The sequence below is a fragment of the Leuresthes tenuis genome, unplaced genomic scaffold (genome assembly GCF_036924035.1).
Source record: "Leuresthes tenuis unplaced genomic scaffold, fLeuTen1.0.hap1 SCAF_10, whole genome shotgun sequence".
Taxonomy (NCBI): domain Eukaryota; kingdom Metazoa; phylum Chordata; class Actinopteri; order Atheriniformes; family Atherinopsidae; genus Leuresthes; species Leuresthes tenuis.
This window is the reverse complement of record NW_027325364.1, coordinates 9,902,724-9,923,641: the sequence shown is the minus strand read 5'-3', so window position 1 is coordinate 9,923,641 and position 20,918 is coordinate 9,902,724. Positions and strand designations below refer to the sequence as shown.

At 38.8% G+C, this 20,918-nt stretch overlaps 4 protein-coding genes across 5 annotated transcripts; 2 read left to right on the top strand and 2 right to left on the bottom strand.

The window, feature by feature from the left end:
* Positions 1-1,081: 1,081 nt before the first annotated feature.
* themis2 (thymocyte selection associated family member 2) lies at positions 1,082-5,273 on the top strand. Of its 2 annotated transcripts, none has more exons than XM_072393861.1 (6): positions 1,082-1,276; positions 1,589-1,729; positions 1,801-2,226; positions 2,963-4,170; positions 4,356-4,473; positions 4,997-5,273. In XM_072393861.1, the coding sequence occupies exons 1-6, from the start codon at positions 1,174-1,176 to the stop codon at positions 5,107-5,109; spliced, it is 2,109 nt and encodes a 702-aa protein (XP_072249962.1). In that variant the 5' UTR covers positions 1,082-1,173; the 3' UTR covers positions 5,110-5,273. The 2 variants fall into 2 exon arrangements, with proteins under 2 accessions (XP_072249962.1, XP_072249963.1); XM_072393862.1 differs by having other exon boundaries at positions 1,083-1,276; positions 5,000-5,273.
* Positions 5,274-6,279: 1,006 nt separating this feature from the next.
* On the bottom strand, positions 6,280-11,954 carry rpa2 (replication protein A2). Its single transcript, XM_072393859.1, has 9 exons — positions 11,815-11,954; positions 11,495-11,589; positions 11,117-11,218; positions 10,453-10,566; positions 9,550-9,624; positions 9,118-9,234; positions 7,934-8,062; positions 7,682-7,776; positions 6,280-6,771 (listed from the first exon to the last, which is right to left on the bottom strand). Exons 1-9 carry the CDS (start codon positions 11,825-11,827, stop codon positions 6,684-6,686), a joined length of 828 nt encoding a protein of 275 aa, XP_072249960.1. The 5' UTR covers positions 11,828-11,954; the 3' UTR covers positions 6,280-6,683.
* A 991-nt stretch (positions 11,955-12,945) lies between these two features.
* smpdl3b (sphingomyelin phosphodiesterase acid like 3B) lies at positions 12,946-15,981 on the top strand. The gene is made up of 8 exons (XM_072393860.1): positions 12,946-13,345; positions 13,450-13,663; positions 13,893-13,990; positions 14,123-14,266; positions 14,375-14,544; positions 14,817-14,997; positions 15,186-15,319; positions 15,488-15,981. Exons 1-8 carry the CDS (start codon positions 13,285-13,287, stop codon positions 15,848-15,850), a joined length of 1,365 nt encoding a protein of 454 aa, XP_072249961.1. The 5' UTR covers positions 12,946-13,284; the 3' UTR covers positions 15,851-15,981.
* Positions 15,982-17,364: 1,383 nt separating this feature from the next.
* On the bottom strand, positions 17,365-20,531 carry mecr (mitochondrial trans-2-enoyl-CoA reductase). The gene is made up of 10 exons (XM_072393254.1): positions 20,235-20,531; positions 19,482-19,579; positions 19,228-19,359; positions 19,000-19,143; positions 18,700-18,802; positions 18,390-18,492; positions 18,225-18,298; positions 18,063-18,123; positions 17,753-17,825; positions 17,365-17,652 (listed from the first exon to the last, which is right to left on the bottom strand). The coding sequence occupies exons 1-10, from the start codon at positions 20,426-20,428 to the stop codon at positions 17,489-17,491; spliced, it is 1,146 nt and encodes a 381-aa protein (XP_072249355.1). The 5' UTR covers positions 20,429-20,531; the 3' UTR covers positions 17,365-17,488.
* Between the last annotated feature and the right edge of the window lie 387 nt (positions 20,532-20,918).

The window sequence follows — 20,918 nt, the reverse complement described above, 5'->3', positions numbered from 1 at the left end:
AAAATGCAGATGGTAAAGTACTGGTTCATCCTAGCTACTATAACCTTATTACAGTAGTTGCGTATATATACTTAACTACCTTTCACTATAGCTGTTTTTTTCTCTCTCGCACTCATTTCTGTTCTTAACTGTAAGTCAGAGAGAGGAAAAAAATAAGCCAAAAATAAAATTGCAGTGTACAAGAATTTTAATTCCCAAAAATAACACTAGGAGGCTTCAACACCCAAACTGCTGACTCAAAATGAGAAAGCGCTGCAAAGAAAAAAAAAGACTGGCTTTGCACCTACTATGGTGGTGTTGGTGGTGGGGAGGAAGGGTGCGGACAAAATACCAGGCTAATAATTGAGGGTTTATATCTTATGATACATTTCATAAACAGTCGGTTGATGCTGCGGAGATGTGAGAAAGTGTAACCATTTGGCCTATCCTCAGCAAGAGGAGGAAGTGAAGTGACGGTAATGATTTTTCCAGCCGTGAGTAAAGGGTGGTAAAAAGTTGTCAAAGCAGATCACACTTTTCAGATCAGATCAGAAGCAGGAGTTAGAGATAGTACTAGAACGGGATTAAAATTTAGTTTTGTCAAGTGGTCCAAAAACCTGTCTGGCTTATCTGAGTGGAACACGTCTGACTGTCCTTTCAAGTTCCAACTGTTAGTAGCCTGTTTTCTCATCAGTGCTGCGTTTTTTTGCGAATGTGGATACAGTAACAAAAATAATATTGTCCTTTTGATTGAAGCGGATCATGTTTGCTCTTCTAGGAATGTTACATGTGCAATTTAAGCAATCCTTGGTCTCTCTGTCTCTCTCTGTCTCTGTCTCTGTCTCTCTCTCTCTCTCTCTCTCTGTCTGTCTCTCTCTCTCTGTCTCTCTCTCTGTCTCTCTCTCTCTCTCATATTCACAGAAATAGGCTGCAGTTTTATTTGTTAATGGTATTATGCTGAAAGATTGCTGCAATCAATTACAAATCTTATTTTCTCTCAGATCGTTACAGCACAGTAAAGCCTCTGTCATATCACTTGACGTCAGCGTCTCAATGCAAAGCTTGTGCAAATAACTCCTGTAACTTCCTCATTCATGTTTGTGGTTTTTGCTCTGAGAGCTTCTCCTTTTATTGCTGTGCTTGTCGTTTGCCACCTGCCTTCATTTTTTACTGCAGCTGAACGAGGCAACAGCGATGGCAGGCACCGTTGCTTTGCCGCTCCAGGAGTTCATTGCATCATTGGACAATGCCAGTCTACCAAAAATTCTACAAGTTTGCTCTGGAGTGTATTTCCAAGGTGGGCCTTTCACTGTTTTATTAACTGAGAAATGAAAGTTTGAGTGTGGATCAGAAAAAAAGATGAAGAAATCAGATTAGCTTAAATTGCCGCGTGTGTCGTGGAACTTTATGTTTTGTCTGTCTCTATCTTTTTCATACATAACAGATTCTTTTCCCTGTTAATCGCAGATCAGATGTTCTTGTAGCTAAAGAATACATTTCTGTTACTTGTGAAGTCTTGTTCATGACTTGAGTTTTGAAAAAGCTGATTCATAATAAAGTATTTCTTTTGCTGAAGATTGACATTTTTGTCCATTTCTCACCATTTTAGGTTCGGTATATGAAATTTCTGGGAGTGAAGTGTGCTTTTCTACTGGGGATCTGATAAAGGTCATTCGTATTGAACTGCTGTCAGTTTCCTGTGAAGATGTCAGAAACAATGAGACATTTGAGCTACCTATTAACCACACAGGTTAGTCAGAGATACACATAAGGAAAAGCATTTTCTTTGAAGCTGTTCACTGACACTTGATTGTTTTTCAGGCTTGTTCAAAGTGGTCCCAGATGAGATGCCATACAGTTCAATTGAGGAGCTGTTGAGCCTACGGCCTGTAGGCTTGGAATCCTCCCTTCCTTTCACTTTCAGCAGCCACTCCAAGATGACCTTTGGTACCCTCACTTTGGGGCCCGGGAGAGTTTTGACTGTGCTCTCCATTGTGCGACACGAGGGTGAAGAGGGTCATGTGCGGTGCCATGTAAAAGGACAACAAGAAGCCTCAGCTGAAGTGTGCATCCCGCTGTCTTCCCGAGGGGAGTTTTACGAGTGCGAGAGCGAGGAATGCTTTACTCTGCAGGAGATCATGTCTTCGCCCTCCCTGCGTAGTCGAAGGTTTCGTTTCATAAACACCACAAAGTATGAGCGACCCCTTATCCTCAGTCCGGTATACCAGGTCCATGCCATCATGAGCTGTGAGAATAAATTTCTTTTTCCTAAAACTATTTTTTATCAAATGATAACCAAACTCATTTGTATGTGTGTTGATCAGAATTGGTTAGTACATTTCATGTTCAGATTCAAAGCTAATGCAATTAAAGATTGCCTTCGCTTCTGAACACAATACCTTTTTAAGGACATGAAACATTTAATTTGATTTACTTTGCTGTTTTAGTTTCATATCATTATGCTAATTTTTTATGCATTTGGCAGACACTTTTATCCAAAGCTACTTACACTCATATCCCAGGTAGGCAGGTAGCATAAGGGGGTCTTGCCTAAGTAACCCTACTGGAGGTAGTACCTTTTCATACAGGGGTCAGGAATCAGGTTTACGCTCACACTTGTTCATTTACAGATTTTTACATGTAATGTCAATAATGAGCTCTTTAAGCCTTATACAATGACACAATAGATAACGTAGGATAATAGAATTTGTTCTAACCTCAGTGGATCAGTCAGAAAAATATTTTACAAAATGCCTTATTATAGCTGAAATCTTGCAGAGCGATTTTTCTCCGTGAGTCCTTTTGTTTTATTTCAAAAGCCACTTTGCTGATGATAATTATGTATAATTAAGAATTCAAGTGCAATATAAGATGCTGTTTATCTATGAAGTGTCTGTGTATACCATTCATTATTAACAAAGCAAACTACAGTTTCGGTTCAGCTACTTTAAGTGTTCCCACAATTTCTCTATTTTTTCTGCAGTGAGGAAGAATGTGCTGAAGTTCCCGTCCAACTTAGAAGTGGATGTGTTTGACGTCACCGAGCAGTGTAAAGATGTTGATTTCGTGAACCCCCTCAGTCTCTCAGAGGTCCTGTCTCAGCCAGATGAATCGTTCCCTGCAGTAGTGGAGATATTAGAAGGCCCGGAGACCTGCTCCCTGTTCAAGAGCAGCTGGCTGCCGGAGCTGAACAAGAACCAGACCCTGGTTTTTCACAAAAAAGGAACCACAGCAATGTTTCTGTTATCCAGCTTGAAGAGCCGGAAGACAAAGCAATACTTCCTGGTGTCTCAGCAGTATGGCGGACGATTACGGAGGCGGCCGAGAGAGTTTAATTCAGTGTATGAACTGTACGTCGCTTCAACCCAGACACCAGGTCTGAAGGTCAGTGTAACAAGGAATAGCGAGGAAGTCGAGGAGGAAGGCCTGCCAGCACTCAATGTTGGGGACCAGCTAGAGATTGTCAGCTACACTAGAATGGAGTTACCTTGTGAAAGTAGCAAAGGTAATAAGCAGTCCATTGAGGCTCTCTTGTGTCAGCATCTTTCAGACCCAAGCGATGTGGATGACGATGATGAAGAAGAGGTCAAACAGGAAGATGAGAAAACAGAGGTTTTGCTGCCTATTTACATGCAGGGTCACTTTGTGGAGATACTCGGTGATAACAAGAAGTATAGACTTAGTGACTTGAATAAGGACTTCAGTTTGCCACTGGATGTGAAAGTGGTGAGTCGTGATACTGAACTCGAGCCAGATCCACTTGTTGGGACTGCATGTCTCAGGATAGAGGCTGGTATGTTGGAGCCCACCATTCAGGCAAGCTTTCCACACAGGCCTGACTACTGTTTTGAGATCCCGACCCAGTGGCTCTCCCTTTCTGTCTCGTTCACCAAGCACCCTCTGCCATGGCCTCAGGGTCAACCGCCAAAGTGCTGCATAGAAAGAGTTACAGAGGTGACAGACATGTTCTATTATGAATTTCGCAAAAGGGGTAACACAGACGAAGCTCCTCCACCTCGACCACCAAAACGTGATTTGTCATCATCAAGTGCCATCAAAAAATCATCTAAATCTGAAAAGAAATCATCCAAGACAAGTAAAGCCAAAAATAAACAAAAAAGCACCCCAACCGACCAGTTCAGCGCTTTGACTTTAAATAACAAAAAAAGGCCCCCAGCTCCGCCACCTCCGGTGAGTATAGCTTTTCATCAAACCAACAATGTGACAAAGCATCCAAGAAGTGTTACATGCAATGACTTTCAGAAAGCCTTTGAGTGAAAATGTAAGACAGAAACTTCCACTTTAAGAGTAACTTACAGTAAAGCAGATTTTTTTTTTTGTTTTTGTTGGTTTTTTACTTCCACATTTTTTTTCAGGATGGCTTAAATGATGAACCTCCACCACTTGCACCCCGAAAGCTCTCAGAGGCTGAAACGGCAAAAAAGAAGGCCCAGCCAAACACTTACGTAAAAATGGAGCAGTCGAAAAAAAACGGTGAAGACTTTATTACAGCCATCTAACTTCTTAATACACAAGATCAATGTATTTCTTCTCTAACAGAACATACTCTTGTATGAGGGACCTTATTCAACTATGGATTCATCTACATTTTAATTTATGGCACCAGTACAGTATATGTGGGAGTCAAAATGAAGAGACATACAGTAAAACACTGGATTTTTTTTTTTAATATACTTTGGGAAAGAACTAAACTTCTGTGACACACCCACCCACACACATACATCAGTTTAGTTTGGTTTGTGGTTTCTTAAGATGAAAATTATTTTTGAAAAAGTGATTTCATCACTTTTTAAAAAACACATTTCTTTGGAAAGGACTCATTGAATGAAGAAGTTAAAATTCAAGAAAGAATTAGGGAAATGACATGATGGTTGAAAAATAAGACCTCTGTAGGGAAGACATTTGGGTAGAACAAATAATGAAAAGATACCTAGAGTATTAAGGATGTAATGTATATATTGATCATCATAATAAACTGTATTCTTCTTTTCCCCAGTAGATCTGTATGATGTGACAGCAGATGTGGACAGTGACCACGACTATGAAACTGTGGATGAGTCACTGGTATCCATGGTGAAGACAGCACAGGAAAGCATCGTGTTCTCCTAAAAATGTTCTTTTGCAACACTGAAACATCACATGGGCAGTGGAAACTGAATTTATGATCAACTATGGTATCACCGTATTTGAGTTGTTTTATGGCTGTGTACTAAGGCATTCTAAGATCTATCTGGGATGTCTCAGATGTGTTGAAACTCTTCAACTTGATATCAAACTATATCATCATCGTCCAACTAGTATCCTATGTACTCATTGGAACAAAATCCTCATGTGATTTGCAAAATTTCTTCTTACCTATATATTTTTTTTTCACCATTGAAAGTACTTCTCTCTCTAGGAAAGTGTCTGCAGGTGTGCCACCTATTTCGCTACTCGTCTCAAACTTGAACTGACCAAATACTATCGTGTGGCAAACACTTCCTAGGAATATGTTGATTTAACTATATTGTAACATGGGGGACAGCAGTAGCTTATAATTTTATGTATATTTCTGTTTTTACATTGTGCAATACTTAGAAACATTTAGTTATTATATGTAGTCAGTTCCTGTGCACAGCAGAGGAACAAAAAGGTTGCAATGTCTACACATATCAACCTCCTCCAAGCGTATATGCAAACTCTTAAAAACTAATCATCGACAGGAAGGTACAGACTACACAGAGGCTCCTCCTCCCACCACATCAAACTGATAGTCTGAACACAAACTTAGTTTGAGCTGTTGTCTTTTTTTTTTCTTACAATATTTCCATTCTATGTAGAGGAATTTCAACAAAGTCAGTACAACCTGCAAGAAGTTTTCACAACTGGTGACTAATGATGCATGTATTGTACATAATTTCTTTTTAAATTTACACCAATATTTTAGCTGTATGGAGATTTAGGTTTACATTTGTACAAGACAAATGATCATATAGTAACTACACATGTGGTTTCGTACTGTTTGCTCACGTTTCAGCAAAAAAAACAACAAAAAACCTTGTGTGCATATGCACGTCTGCCAAGTGTGTGAAATCCTGAGACCCACAGCATTCAGTTTGTGGTATTGTAGCTAACACAAAGTATCAAAGTATTTAAATTAAATAAACTTGTGAGTCCTTGTCATCATGGTATTTGTGATATGAATTATAACCCAAGTAAAACCTTTAATGCAACAAAAAGTGTCAAGTTAGTGTTATTTCCATTTAAAAATAGTATACTTCCCGTTTAAAAAAAAAAAAAAAAAAGGTAGAGGATCAATTGTATTTTGTACAATATTTTTAATTTTGGCAAAAGTGAGTTACATAGACAAAAATAAATGGAGTACTTGGATTCCAAATCTTTAAAATTACAAAATGCTTTACAGGAGGAAGAAGGATGCATACAGAAAGATTAGATTAACTGCAAACAGCTTCAACAGGTCACTTCACTGACTTGCAAAATAGCAGAAGCAACCTCAGGAATACAGGATGTGGAAACCAAAAGTCTAACCAAACCCTGTGTTCTTCAACAAACACCAGCCAAAAGGTTTTTGACATTAAAGAGATGAGAGCGAGTTTGACTGAGATCATAGCTTTAAGTTATACCACTAACTTTCTGTCAGCTCGTATTCAAATAAGTAACCAAACAGGTGCAGGTGAAGTTATCTAGTCATCATTGTCAGTTGATTTGAAGTGGTCTTCGTCGATGGTGGAAAAGATGTGCCCTTCGTTGCTGAGGAATTCCACTGCTTGCCTGTCAAAGCACAAAGAATCAAGAGCAGCACTTTACTTTAAACAGCACATAAAAGAAATGCATTAATGAGGTCTGAAATTTCAGCTATATTATTGAAACAAAATACATCTTTCAAGAGCAAAATAAATCAAGTAAATTAAGGATTAAACAGGCCGAATGATCAAAGAAACGAATCGTAAGAGTGTTGAGATCACATAAGATAGCAGCCATTATACAAAGTGTTCATCATTCCATGTCAATTTAACTAATTTGATCTCTCAATTTTCACTGAGACATTCATTTGACAAAGTCACCATCACCTCATTCCAACCCTAAAAAAAAGCCTTCGCCTTCGAGAACGTTTACAGATGGGCCCGTTAGTTTGTCTTCTCAGTTTTGAGAACACACACACACGTTTATTTAAGACAACTGTAGATAGGAAGTATTAAAAATACCAAGCACATTTTCATATCTCCACTTTATAACTAAATTGCATGGAGAGCTGGCTACAGGTACATCACCAGGCAGTCACTTTCAAATATATATTAACATACCGACAGAAGACATGGATTAAAAATGTAATTAAATCTTTCAGTAGAATAATGTGCAACTCTGAAAACTGAGCTGGGAAATATTTGCCTTTACAGGGAGTGCATCTGTGGATAAATCTTTATTAGAAAGTTTTTGGTGTCTGGCGTGGCAGAACTTACCAAGGTCGAGTGTACAAGAAAAACAAGGTCTCAACTTAAATGGACTTAGTTTAGATTATTATAGATTCTAAAATAGAACTCCTCAATGGTACAATGCAAACAAGTTCTGTTTTTCTTTTTCTAGAAGCAACGGCTCTTCTGTTTTCAGGCGCTATAAAACCACAAAAGACACCTCGTTACTACTTCGTTTTTTTTTTTTAACTTGAGGCAAAACTTCTTACTTAATAACAGCTACACTCATGCTGCCGAGTCGCTGCTTTAGATCTTGAATGCTGATACCCTGCTGGTCCGGACAGCCTCTTATCAAACTCAGCACCTTGTGAGAAAAATAGACATTAACATCACACACAAGCTGCAAAAAAAAAAAAATTTTTACACTAATAACTTCCCTTTTAGACTGAGTTTTTCTGAGTAATGCATTAATGCAATTGATTCTTACAGGAAAAGCTGCTTGGTCACTCATATATGCTCACCTGATTCTGATTTCCACTTAAACCGTTATTAACCATGTCGTTAGCACCTGCGTAGCTCCCCCCCATCCCTTGTGTGGCTGGCCGTGACACAAGGGCACTGGTACTGCTCATTCCTCCACCAGCACCTGACTGAGAGACAAATAAACCATTAACTCACTTATTCAGAACATAATGAAGGCCATTCTCAAATTCAAATGAGAGCCTGTCTTTCAGGTTAAATATTTAGTGATTACATGAAGATAAAAAGGTTTCACTGCGTGAATGTGTAACTTTTAGGAATCAGTTATAAACAGACCAAAGTCATCCGCAGCAGATGACCTCAGACAGAACAGACCTGTTTGGTTGTTTTCTCTGAATATACACATCCAAAATAGAAGTGGTTTCGCCTGAGAGCACATCACTGAGTGACAGACATTTTGACTACGCTCTGTTAGGTTTCTCAGTATTACCTCCGTTCCTCGTTCTCACGCGTGTTAAACTAAACATTCTCACGCGTTTTAAACTATACATTCTCACACGTTTTAAACTATACATTCTCACGCGTTTTAAACTATACATTCTCACGCGTTTTAAACTATACATTCTCACGCGTTTTAAACTATACATTCTCACGCGTTTTAAACTATACATTCTCACGCGTTTTAAACTATACATTCTCACGCGTTTTAAACTATACATTCTCACGCGTTTTAAACTATACATTCTCACGCGTTTTAAACTATACATTCTCACGCGTTTTAAACTATACATTCTCACGCGTTTTAAACTATACATTCTCACGCGTTTTAAACTATACATTCTCACGCGTTTTAAACTATACATTCTCACACGTTTTAAACTATACACTTTCACACGTTTTAAACTATACATTCTCACGCGTTTTAAACTATACATTCTCACGCGTTTTAAACTATACATTCTCACGCGTTTTAAACTATACATTCTCACGCGTTTTAAACTATACATTCTCACACATTTTAAACTATACATTCTCACACATTTTAAACTATACATTCTCACGCGTTTTAAACTATACATTCTCACGCGTTTTAAACTATACATTCTCACGCGTTTTAAACTATACATTTTCACACATTTTAAACTATACATTCTCACGCGTTTTAAACTATACATTCTCACGCGTTTTAAACTATACATAAGGAATGCTCCTCTCAATTTCTCACCATAGTTTGAGGTTTGCTGAGCACCATGTGTGCTTGGACAACCTCTAGCATGTGTGAGGTGATTTCATTCATGTCATCCAGGGGCCTGACACTGAAGGCCACAACGGATCGGTGGTTCTGCGACAGGAAGAAACAAATAAACGTCAAAATATGAACTACATCATCCTAACAACTATAATTATCTGCAAATATCTTCTTCATGCCCAAAGCAATTATGGATGTCAGTATTCCACGACTGTCCTGAATGGCCCCAAACTGTAATTCAGACGCATGGTGTAAAAAGAGATATTTCAATAACACCTTCCAAACACTTCAAGTGTCCAAGTCCTAGTGTGGCAGCTAAGATTTCTCAAGTGACCTTGTGAAGGACATAGCACTTAGTGTTTGTTTGCTTCTCAATATTGAGGAGAGGGTTTTTAAGATTGAACTCACCTGAAATGAACGCAGGTTTCCAGAGACTTTGACATACGTTCCTGGGGGCAGGACAGTGCTGTCCATACTTGGGTCCTATATGGATAAGAAACATATGTATGTTGGGGTAAGTTCTGAAATGTCAAAAATCTTACAGTACATTAACCTTACTTATATCCAACAAGGAGGTATTTTATAACTGTCTCTCCACTTTTTAAACGTGTACAGGTGAATCATATCATGCACATATGCAAATAAAGATTGCCTCTAGTTAGAGCAGCGCTGACCACAGGCAGCTCCTTACTATTAGTTCAGTGTATGGAGAGGAAAAGTATATCAAATATAATGCAGGTACAAGTGTTCATATGATCTGTAGGACCAAAGCGGACATGTGATATTTCTGGACTTTATTAATCTTAGTATTTGCAATAAGGTTAAATATCTTTGAAATCTTATCACAGAACAAGTGAACATTGAAGTCAATGCCTTGAGCAAGTACAAATAAAGTTTGCTGCATGTCAAGATGGAGTAATGATTTTATTTGGGGCGTATTGCACACACCATTCAATACTCAAATCACAGGAGAGCCCCCCACAGACTTCCAGTAGCTTTTAATCATGCTTTGTGAATAATACTGAAGAGACTGATTACTTCGGGACTATTTGTACTTTAGTTCTACATGATACCAATCACAGTTTTGTTTTTTTTAACTCTGGACCTGGAGTCTGAAATATAGTTTTAACTAAACAGATTTTTTTCTTGCTGTATTAGAGATTAAATTAGCTTAAAGTCAGCTATGGTTAAGAATAAAATAGATCCTCAGAGGTGAAATGTGTCATTGAGCAGAAAGTAATGATCTTTCTGATAGCAGTCAATTCATTGAATGATGTATGAAAAATTACATTTTCACAGGCCACCACTTACCTCAGTATCAACCCACTGCTTCACATCCATGGGAGCACCGGTCATGTCATCAACTTTGTACTGGATGTTGGTCATGGATTTGTCTGTGCTTCTAATTATACCAACAATGGTGACCTATGACAGAGATCATGAACAAAAATCAAGCGAAACAGCCAGGAAAGATTAACAACATCTGAATCATTGCGTTTTGTTGAACGGCAGTAACAGTTTCGCAGTATGTAAGGTTTAATCTGTTTGATTGGTAAACAGTGGAGTGTCATGATATAAAAAAGTGTTATGGTACTACTCCCTGTACTCACATATAAACTGTATTAACTGACTTTAGCAATAAGTACATTGATAAGTTCATTCACAGATGAACTAAATGTTAAATATGAGCTACTTTAAGCTTTCATATTTAACACTTAAAAATCTTTGTTTTGCGCAGATACAAAACGATACATCCGTTTGTTTTTAGATTTAATTAGATGGAGAACCTGACATAGAAAAACACCTAAACTGCTTTAAAGGTTTCTCAGTCACACTAGTTTTAGTATCTAAAAGTGTAACAATGAAATGATAGACGTTGGCCAGTAACTGCTCTACCATTCACGATAACATTTTCTTATTTTGAGTGGCATGATGTATCACCATGCCCACCCTGACTTGGCTCAACTCAGCTCACCTGGGTCACCTCCACATCTCCCACTCTGAAGGCCTCATCAGCTTGTGAGGCAGACATCAGCTGAGACACTGTACAGGGGATTATTTGTGTGGCACGAGTTCTCTGGAATAAAGACATAAACAAAAAGATACACAAAATATTAATGCAGTGATTCATCATCCAAATTTCAGTCAATCAGTACTTTTATCCCTAAACATAACGTGTGCAGTGGGGAAAGGAAAATATAGGTATATTAGGTTTCAAAACGACACATTCAGTTGAACTCGTTTGATTTAATTTCGATTCCCCCCCCCCCCCCCCCCCCCCCAACTGCATTCCTCACATTTGTTTTTGTTCTTTACTGAATTGCAATCTGACATTGTTAATTTCGTCACAGACCCCTTTCTTTTCTCCTCCCTGGGATAGGGCAGGTGATGCGAAGCCTCCAGGAGACTGAGTGTAACCTCCACCCATTCCAGACTCATTGTACCCTCCTGAAAATCCAGACAAACGGTGACAGTTAATGAAAAGCGCCATTTGTTAGGCATACCACTCGTTTCAACGACGCACAACTTACTAATTACAAGCATAACCATTCGACTCACAACAACAAAGAAGCAACTTCATAGCCAAGCTAACGTTAGCCTCAACCAGACTACATCAACAAGCCCATCGAACCGCTTTAAACACACAAACAACCGTGTGTACATTGAACTCACCCTGATTCCACATGTTGGCAACTCGTATGAAACTTATTAAAAACAAATTAGGTTAGTAACACTCCGAGCTAGGGTTGGCAGCCGCACGCACTTGTGTATATCCTTACTTGTAGTGTCCCGCGCGCTAAACTCAACATATCGCGCATGCGCAATGCATAAATCCCGCTAAAACCCCACATCGCGGGAATATAAACATTAAGTTAAGCCCTGCGTTTTGACTGTCAGACCACCATTCACAGTTTAGTCGGAAATGTTCCTGATCTCCTTTTAAGAAATATACAATGTGACTCTTATAAAAATGTAATGATTTTTAGACACTTTATAGCGTATGTCACTCTACAGAGTGTAAATCATCGGATTGTCTACCTGAAATACAAAACTCGAGCAAAAAAGGACAAGTGTGCTGCCTTCATAAATTGTCGTAAATATCAGATACATAAGGACTGCTTGGTAGTTAAAGTAATTTTTTGTTTATATATTAATGATTTCAAAATTAGGATGTATTATTTGTATATAGATAAAAATAAGGTTGGACAGGATTAAGGTATCAGTGACTGCGGCTACAGCTATTTCAATTCTAAAGATGACAATATGAAATACGAGTGCAACTGGAAGGTAGCACAAACACGAATACATCGGCCTTTTATTTTTTACATAATTCTTACTTCCCCGTACTTTTCCGTAATGAAACTTTTTAAGATCTAAATTGTAAATTATATTAAATTTGTACTATGAACGCATCAGGGTTTATTGTATGCTGAAACATCATGAGCGTTAGAGGGCAGTTGTTACTGACTTTAGCCAGCATAAAAATAGTTTACATGGGAGGGATTTAGCACTTAGCTGCCAAGATTAACTTTCTGATTGCCTTCCATGGCATTCTCATATGAAGCCCATATCATCCACTGTGAAGTCATCATTCGAAATTACACCAAATGTTGGTATCATAGCCCCTCATCCGTAAACTATTATATGATCCTACCGCAGAAAAATGACACGTTAACTTCTTTATCATAATTAAAGTATCACTAGTTATGTTTTTAGTTTGTGTTGTAATCTTTTAATCTTAGTCTATATTCTGACCTATCTGAAATGTGGATATTTCTATTTTGCCCTCTTGAGAAAGGGGGCCGTAGACCTATGTTGTTGTTTTTTTTTATGAATAATCTATTAGAGAGTCAAATACAGTCTCACGTGCTTCTATTTCCCCTCAGCTTTACCATGATCGTTTATTATCGTAGAGGCTCATTAAATTGTTAATCCATTTGCAGTGAGTATGACTTTGGGTTAATATAGCATGTGTTATGGAAGAGAGAAACTTGGCTTGAAATGGTGCATTTCCCATGGCAAAGACACGTCATTTATAGCTGGAGCTATCTCTTTTTATCTTTGCCCTTTATGTACTTAGGTATACCTCTCAAACCACGCCGCGGCTTTTGACGGGTGTTCGCTGTTATCAAAGAGTCCAGCATGTCTCCAGTAAGGTTGTTCTTATCTTGTCTGCTTCTCAAAGAAGCTTTTGCGCTGTCGGGTAAGTAGCAAAAATATTATAACTATATGCCGCATTTCTTGCGTATCTTTACTCAAAGTGCAGGTATGACTTACTGTGCGTAATTACGCGTCGTTTTTATCCAGGGCGGTTTTGGCATATCACGGATTTGCACTGGGACCCAACGTACACACTGACAGATAACCCAGGACTGGTTTGCGCATCCAGCGGTAAACGGCCAGCAGCCAGTGCTGGTATATTTGGAGACTACGTTTGTGACTCACCATGGCACCTGATCAACTCCTCTGTGTATGCTATGAAGAGGATTCTCCCGGACCCTGACTTCATCGTATGGACAGGGTATGTAAAATATCTGCTATGAAATGACACCGCGTTTTATTGTGAATTTGGTTGGGCTCATGTTCATCTGCAGGGTAACACGTGTAGTGTTTATGTATTTTATAAGACTCAATGTGTCAGAATCACAACTGGAGAGGCTTGTTTGTTCACCACAATAATACAGCTGTGGGAGCCCCAATGTAAGTTTACACTGGAAATCACATGAAAAAAATCGTGTCTGCTCTCACAGAGATGACACACCACATGTGCCCAATGAGGATCTCGGAGAAGAGGCAGTGATCAACATTGTAGGCAACCTCAGTCACCTCATAAATGAGGTGTTTCCACGTAAGTGAGAAATCTAGGGACAAAAACTGACTTTTTATAGGGGATAACATGCGGAGTCAACATTCATCATGCTGTTTTAACATTTATTAACTTAGAAGTGTTGAAAGTTTTTGCATTTTTTGCCTTCTTTAGACACTAAAGTGTACTCTGCACTGGGCAATCATGACTACCACCCCAAGAGTCAACTTCCCGGAGCTCCAAACTCTATCTATGACCAAATAGCAGAAATATGGAATAAGTGGTTGGATCCAATGTCAAAAGAATCATTTAAAAAAGGTGAACAGATCCAGACACAAATGCTTTTCAAAGCTGTATATCAGCTGATGATATATGGCTAAAAAAAACAACCAAAAAACCATTTCTGAAATGTTCTTCTTGGTACAGGTGGATATTACACAGAAAAGCTGCTGAACCGTGCTGGGTTCAGGATGCTAGTCCTTAACACCAACCTCTACTATGATCAGAACAAGGTGACCCAGAACTCGGATGACCCTGCAGGCCAGTTTAGCTGGTTGGATCAAATTCTTACAGAGGCAACCAACAACAAAGAGAAGGCAAAGCATTGTCTTTTTTTTGGGGGGGGGGGGGGACAAGAGTTTAGTTAAATTCAAAAGTGAGGACATCTATATTATTGGACACTAGAGACTGTAATCACCCTTATTTAGTCTTTGTAAAATTTAATTTCATGTCTGCATGAGGAAAGAATAAAAAGCCTGGAAAGTATGTTCAGCTGCTTTGGCCCAAATCAGCCCCTGCAAAAATATGAGTCAATATAACAATATTATTAGATGGTTTGAGCTAACTTTAAACTGGTTTCCTCTATAAGGTGTACATCATTGGCCACGTTCCCCCAGGTTTCTTTGAGAAGAAAAGAAATAAGCCTTGGTTCACATCAAGATTCAACAAGCAATATCTGAATCTAATTGAGAAGCATCATTCTGTCATAATTGGGCAGTTCTTTGGCCATCATCATACTGATAGCTTTCGCATGTTCTACAATTCAGAGGGTAGGTCTCACTGTGTAATACTACCACTATTACTAGTGTTGCAACAGTGTCTGACTACACCTGATAACAGAATTTTATTTTTTCATTGCATAATTGCAGTCAATCTCTCACATCCTGTGCTCTGATGTTAACATAAATTTGTGGTAATAATGCAGTAGTCAGAGATAATCCTTTTTCTTTTTCGCCAGGCTCACCTATAAGCACAATATTCCTCAGCCCAGGAGTCACACCATGGGAAACAACACTTCCTGGAGTTGTGAATGGAGCTAACAACCCTGGGATTCGTGTCTTTGAATATGACACAGAAACACTCCTAGTCAAAGTGAGTAATGGCCGTTTTATAAACGGTAAATTTACATGCAAATATCTTAGGTAGCTCGTCTAGATACTACAGCCTTTGTAAAGGAATAGCTGTGTAGTTTCCAGAAAACATTTCTAATGCTTTTATTGTTCTGCTTTCTTTTCTTTTTTTAACCACATGCGTGAACAGGATGTGGTGACGTATTATCTGAACCTCACTTACGCTAATGCAGACACAGAACGCTGGGAGAAAGAGTATCGTCTCACAGAGAGTTTCAGAGTACCAGATGCCTCTCCAGCCTCTATGCACCGGGTTCTGGAACAAATGGCTACTGATCCCTGCTACCTGCAAAAATACTATGATTTTAACTCTGTCAGCTATGACCTCACAGACTGTGACAGTGATTGCCGTGCTGACCATGTCTGCGCGGCAAGAGAGGTAGACTATGACAGGTATGAACACTGTCTGCTAAAAGAAGGAGGAGTTTCCATTCATGGTGGGATGTTGCTGGTCCTTTCAATGGCTACAAGTCTGCTGATGGCCTATTGGTAGTGCTCATCAGTATCCCATTTGATGCCTAAAATGTTTGAAGTCATCCATGACTCAATAGAAGATGTTAGTCCAACATCACTGACAAACCATTTATGCAAAGCAATTTTCAACATTATACTTGTGTAAGTTTATGTAGTCTGACTGTGGCAGGTCTAAGAAGAAGACAATTTAATAATTTACTATGTACATACATGATGCTCCACAGTGAGGCTCAAATAGTGAGCCTTTTCATTAAGATTTCTTGTATTTTTTGAGTAAGTAAATCAAAATTTTTGCTTCAACAGACAGAAGTACCATAAACTCTAAGTTTCTGGATCAAATTAAGACTTTTGTCAAAGGTTTTTTCCACTTAAAGTGTCAAACTCAGCTTCATCTAATGAATAAACCCTGCAATTACACATAACTGTACGAATCTTATTTCAAATGAAAGAATCAATGAATTGATAACACTATTTTTGAAACAATAATAAGGTTAAGATTTATTGCACTTGTGGTCATATAAGAAGATAAGCAATCTGTTGCTGAACATAACAGATAAAGCTTTATTATCTTGATTTCACCTGTGTTACTGTTTACGACTATTGTCATGCAGAAATTAAAGTACATCATCCTCCATTTCCCATCAAGAGTGAGCGCCTCTACAAAAGCAAGATTTTGGCATTTTGCTGGTATGGAGCATTCAGGAATGTGGTAACACAATGTCAAGGAGGAAAGACATCAGCAATGATCTTAGAAAACCAAATGTTGTTGATCATTAATCTGGGAAGAGTTACGAGACCATTTTCAAACAAAACGAAGTCCATTGTTTTTGAATGAGAAAGATTATTTACAAGTGAAAACATTTCAAACAGTTGCCAATCTTCCCAGGAGTGTCTGTTATAGCAAGTTCACCCCAAGGTTCGACCATGTAAAGCAAAGAGAAAACCCAAGAACCACATCTCAGACTCTACAGGCCTCACTTAACACATTGAATGTAAAAATGAATCAAAGTACAAGAAGAAAAAGACTCAACAGGTAGGACTTGTTTGGAAAGGTTTAAAGAAGAAAACTTTGGAAGGATTACATTTTTGCATCTGAACAAACCGCAAGACTTCTGGAACAGTGCCCTTCAGGCAGCTGAGACCGAAGTGGAGAGGTCTGGTCATACTACACAGCACTATTTGGTGGGAACCAAACACAGCATATCAGCACAAATCTCTCACACCAACAGTCAAGCATGGTGGTGGAGGACTGATGATTCAGGCTTGTTTTGCAGCCACAGGACTTGGACACCTTGCAATCATGGAAACAGTCATGAACTCCTCTCTATGCCTAAGTATTGCACTGGCAATGTTGACAAGAGGACCAGATTTATTTATTTATTTTTTTTCAAATCCTCATGTAAGACCATAGAAATCAAATGGGTGTGCTTTCATTTTCAAAGGACTATAAAAAGTTTTAAAAAGCTTTTAATTGCTGCCGTAAACCTAAAAACCAGAAGCGACACTGCACACGTGACATAACAGACACTGGACTTTGAGTATGTTGACAATACACATTTATTAAGTATGTGCCGGAATACTGCATTTGGTTGCCAGTAATATGTCAGTAATGGAACTGCACTTTCAGTTCATACACTGTTGTCATGAATCAGCAAGTTCACATAATCAGTATCTGTTTACTGGAAGTAAAAGGCTGCATGGCTGCATCCAGAGCTTTGTGATAGTCTTCAAGACCCACCTCAGTGCATGCAGGAGCTGTCAGCTTCCCCTGCTGGATGAGGGAGCATAATTCATCCAGCATGCCTCTAAACAGCTTCCCATCTAGGATCGAGAAACGTAGTTTTAAACAACCTTTTTCCGATTTTTATATATATATATATATATACATATATATATATAAGGTAGCGTCATGCCAACTCACCATGAGAGTGAACTCTCTTCCACTGTGTGACCCAAAATCCCTTAACCTTCACGTCTTTGAATATAAGAGCACTCTGGAAACAGAAAGTTTATTAAGTGTACATTTGTAAAAAGAATATCTTTGTGAAATGCAGCTGTTAAGCGACTGCTGAAAATGTCCAGCAAAACAGTTACTTGCTTTCTCTCTGAGTCAGATACCATGCCAGTCAGAAGTGTTATCCATATAATCATCTCACCCTGACTGAGCATGCAAGTGGACACATTTTCCAGGATGTGAAACTTTATCTCTTTAGTATGAAACACTGTCTTACCACAGGAACAGTAACTGGCTGCTTGGACATGCCTCCATATGTCACCAAAGATCCGCCAAACCTGAAGTAAGCAGAAGACATGTGGCAAAGAAATATCAATGTCTCTTCTGTGCATCATACAGCTGTTATATAAATTAATACAGATTATTTATGCATGCTTACTGTAGATGTCGGAGCAATTCTGTTGCACTCTTGCCTCCAACTCCATTTAATGCAAGTTTAGGCTTTAAACATGTCTTTAAAAAAAAACAAAAACAAAGAATACTTCTAATAATGAAAGCCATGCCACGTGATCATATCTTTAAAGTTATCTTGAGACTCACAGACCTTGAACATTTCTTTCATCTCAGGCCGCCTCAGGTCATCTTCTTTGATTACATAACTGGCTCCCATGGCCTTCAACCTATCACTAAGCTGTGTAAATTCTGGCCTTTGAAAGGGCAGATACAATGAAGTAGTTTACTGCAGTTATAAATGCTAGTACGCTAAAAAAAACAGTTCTCTTTCTTATGAGGTAGCCTTCAGACTCGGTCTGATTAAGAAAGAAATTTCCTTAGTTTCATAAAAAGATTGTATGTAATATCTTGAAATATCTAAAGTTTATGAGTTTAACTTTATTCTAAAAACCTGATTTTACCTGTCTCGAATAACATTTATAGTGTTTATTCCTCTTGCAGCAGCGATCTGTATGACAGCTTGCCCAACACCACTGTTTGCTGCATTCTGGATGACTGAGTCACCTAAAAAGACACAGACGGAAACTGTCTGTTGTACAACCTATCATATATTTAGAAAGAACTGAATTATTGTTGATACTAACAAAAAAGTCCAGATTTCCAGATTTCATTGCTACTGAAATAGTTTCATCAGCCGAGTTGCTACTTGTTAGACCCAAGAGTTTATAGTTCTGTGAGAGGAGACATGTGGAAAACATTACCTGGTTTGAGAGCTTCAAAGTCAGAAAGCATCCGGAAGGCAGTGCAGGGATTCACTCCAAGTGTGGCAGCAGACAGCAGGGGAATATCATTTGGCAGTGAGATGACATCATCCTCGGCGAACACTGCCTCTGTCCTCCACGTCCCTGCTCGCACAAAGCCACAAAACTCCGATTTCTTTTAATGTTGTGGTCTGTTGACTCTTTTGTTTGATCAGAGTTTAAATTTACCAAGACCAGCATCTCTTGGGATAACCCAGTCTCCTGTTTTGAGAGACTTCACGTTGCTGCCCACCTCGATGACCTGGGCCACACCCTCATTGCCACCAACAGCTGGGACATCAGGCAGTATAGCATAAGTACCTAAAGGAGAAAACAATGTTATAAGAGCATCTATTCAACATACGTTTCTTCACTGGACTGGTAGGTCAGAAGTGTTTCTGTCAATTAGTTCTGATGAATGAAAACAACAACTAAGCAAATACCCTGAATCATGTTTATGTCAGATGGGTTGACTGGAGCCGCCAGCATTTTAACCAGGACATCCTTTGCACCAACAGGTGGCAGGTCTACTTTTCCCAACCTGATGACCAGCAAAAAAAAGGAAGATAGGAAATTAAAACACTCCTGGAATTCAGTGTACTAAATCATTCTCAAAAAGCCTGCGTACTACATATCTTATTTGGTTAGGTGATTTGAAGCACAGCTAAAGAGACAGAGAGAACAACAAAAGCTAGATTTTTCCCATGATTCAAAAGGTGTTTTTTCCTGTCGACCAACCAGTAAAATGGAGACGGACTTTAGACATCTGATAAAAGACATTTAACATTCCTTTGGTGTTAATAAAAAAAAAATACATTCAAATGAATCAATTAATAGACAAGCTGATTATGAGGAAAATAACAACTCACGTTTTTGATAAAAGATTAATAATTTGACATTTCTCAAGCAAAGATATTTAAATTGTTTAGTCTAAATCAACACTAAGCAGGTCAAATACTTCTGGTACTGTCATGAGCTTACTGAACTTGGCTCTCATTAAAGGTGGGTGGCTTACAAGAGAAGACAAGTAGCCTACACATAGCAAGGTGACTGTTAATGTATTTATTTGTCAATGTCATTTTTCTTGTGAAAACCAACACTGCTGTTTGTCAGTGTTTTTAAATAAAGCATAAAAAAAAGATTTTTCATAATACGTTGTTCGCATAAGAACTATCTACTGAGACGGATATTCTTACTGAACGACTCGAGAAGGGTCTCCGTAGTTTCTGTAAATAAGTGCCTGGCATGTCTGTGCGCAGCGACTTGCTGAATGACTGAAGTGGGAAACGTTAGCATCTCTGTGCCCTGAACACCTCAGAAATGCGACGACGAAGCTCCTTCGACAGACTGTCTGGCCTCTTAAACACACGGCGTGAAGTGGCAACCGCATTGCAACTGAAATATCTACTTTGAAATCTAGAGTTAGAAATATTTGTAAAATTACGAATAAATTTAGCCTGCAGACTCTACAACGCGGCCATATTGGATTATGCTCGTGGATTGTGTCATTGAAAATGTAAACAGAGGACAGCGCCCCTGGTGGATGAATGAAATACTGCGGTTAAACCGTGACACGTCATATGCGCCCAGGAAACAAAAAGTGGAATCGGTGTCCGCTCTCGGTATCTCACTTCAGAGAAAGCAATCCTGTTACTGTAAGACTGAATTTCTTCGTATGGGACTTTCACAGACACATTCTTCTCACGACAAAAAGAAATGTTCTCAGGCAATAATAAATGCAGAAGAATCGTGTTGCAACATGATATTTATTCTTAACAATTCATCCATCCATTTCCTATACCGTCAATCCGTCAGTCGGGTAGCGGGTGGGCTGGAGCCTATCCCAGCAGTCATTGGGCGAAAGGCGGGGTACACCCTGG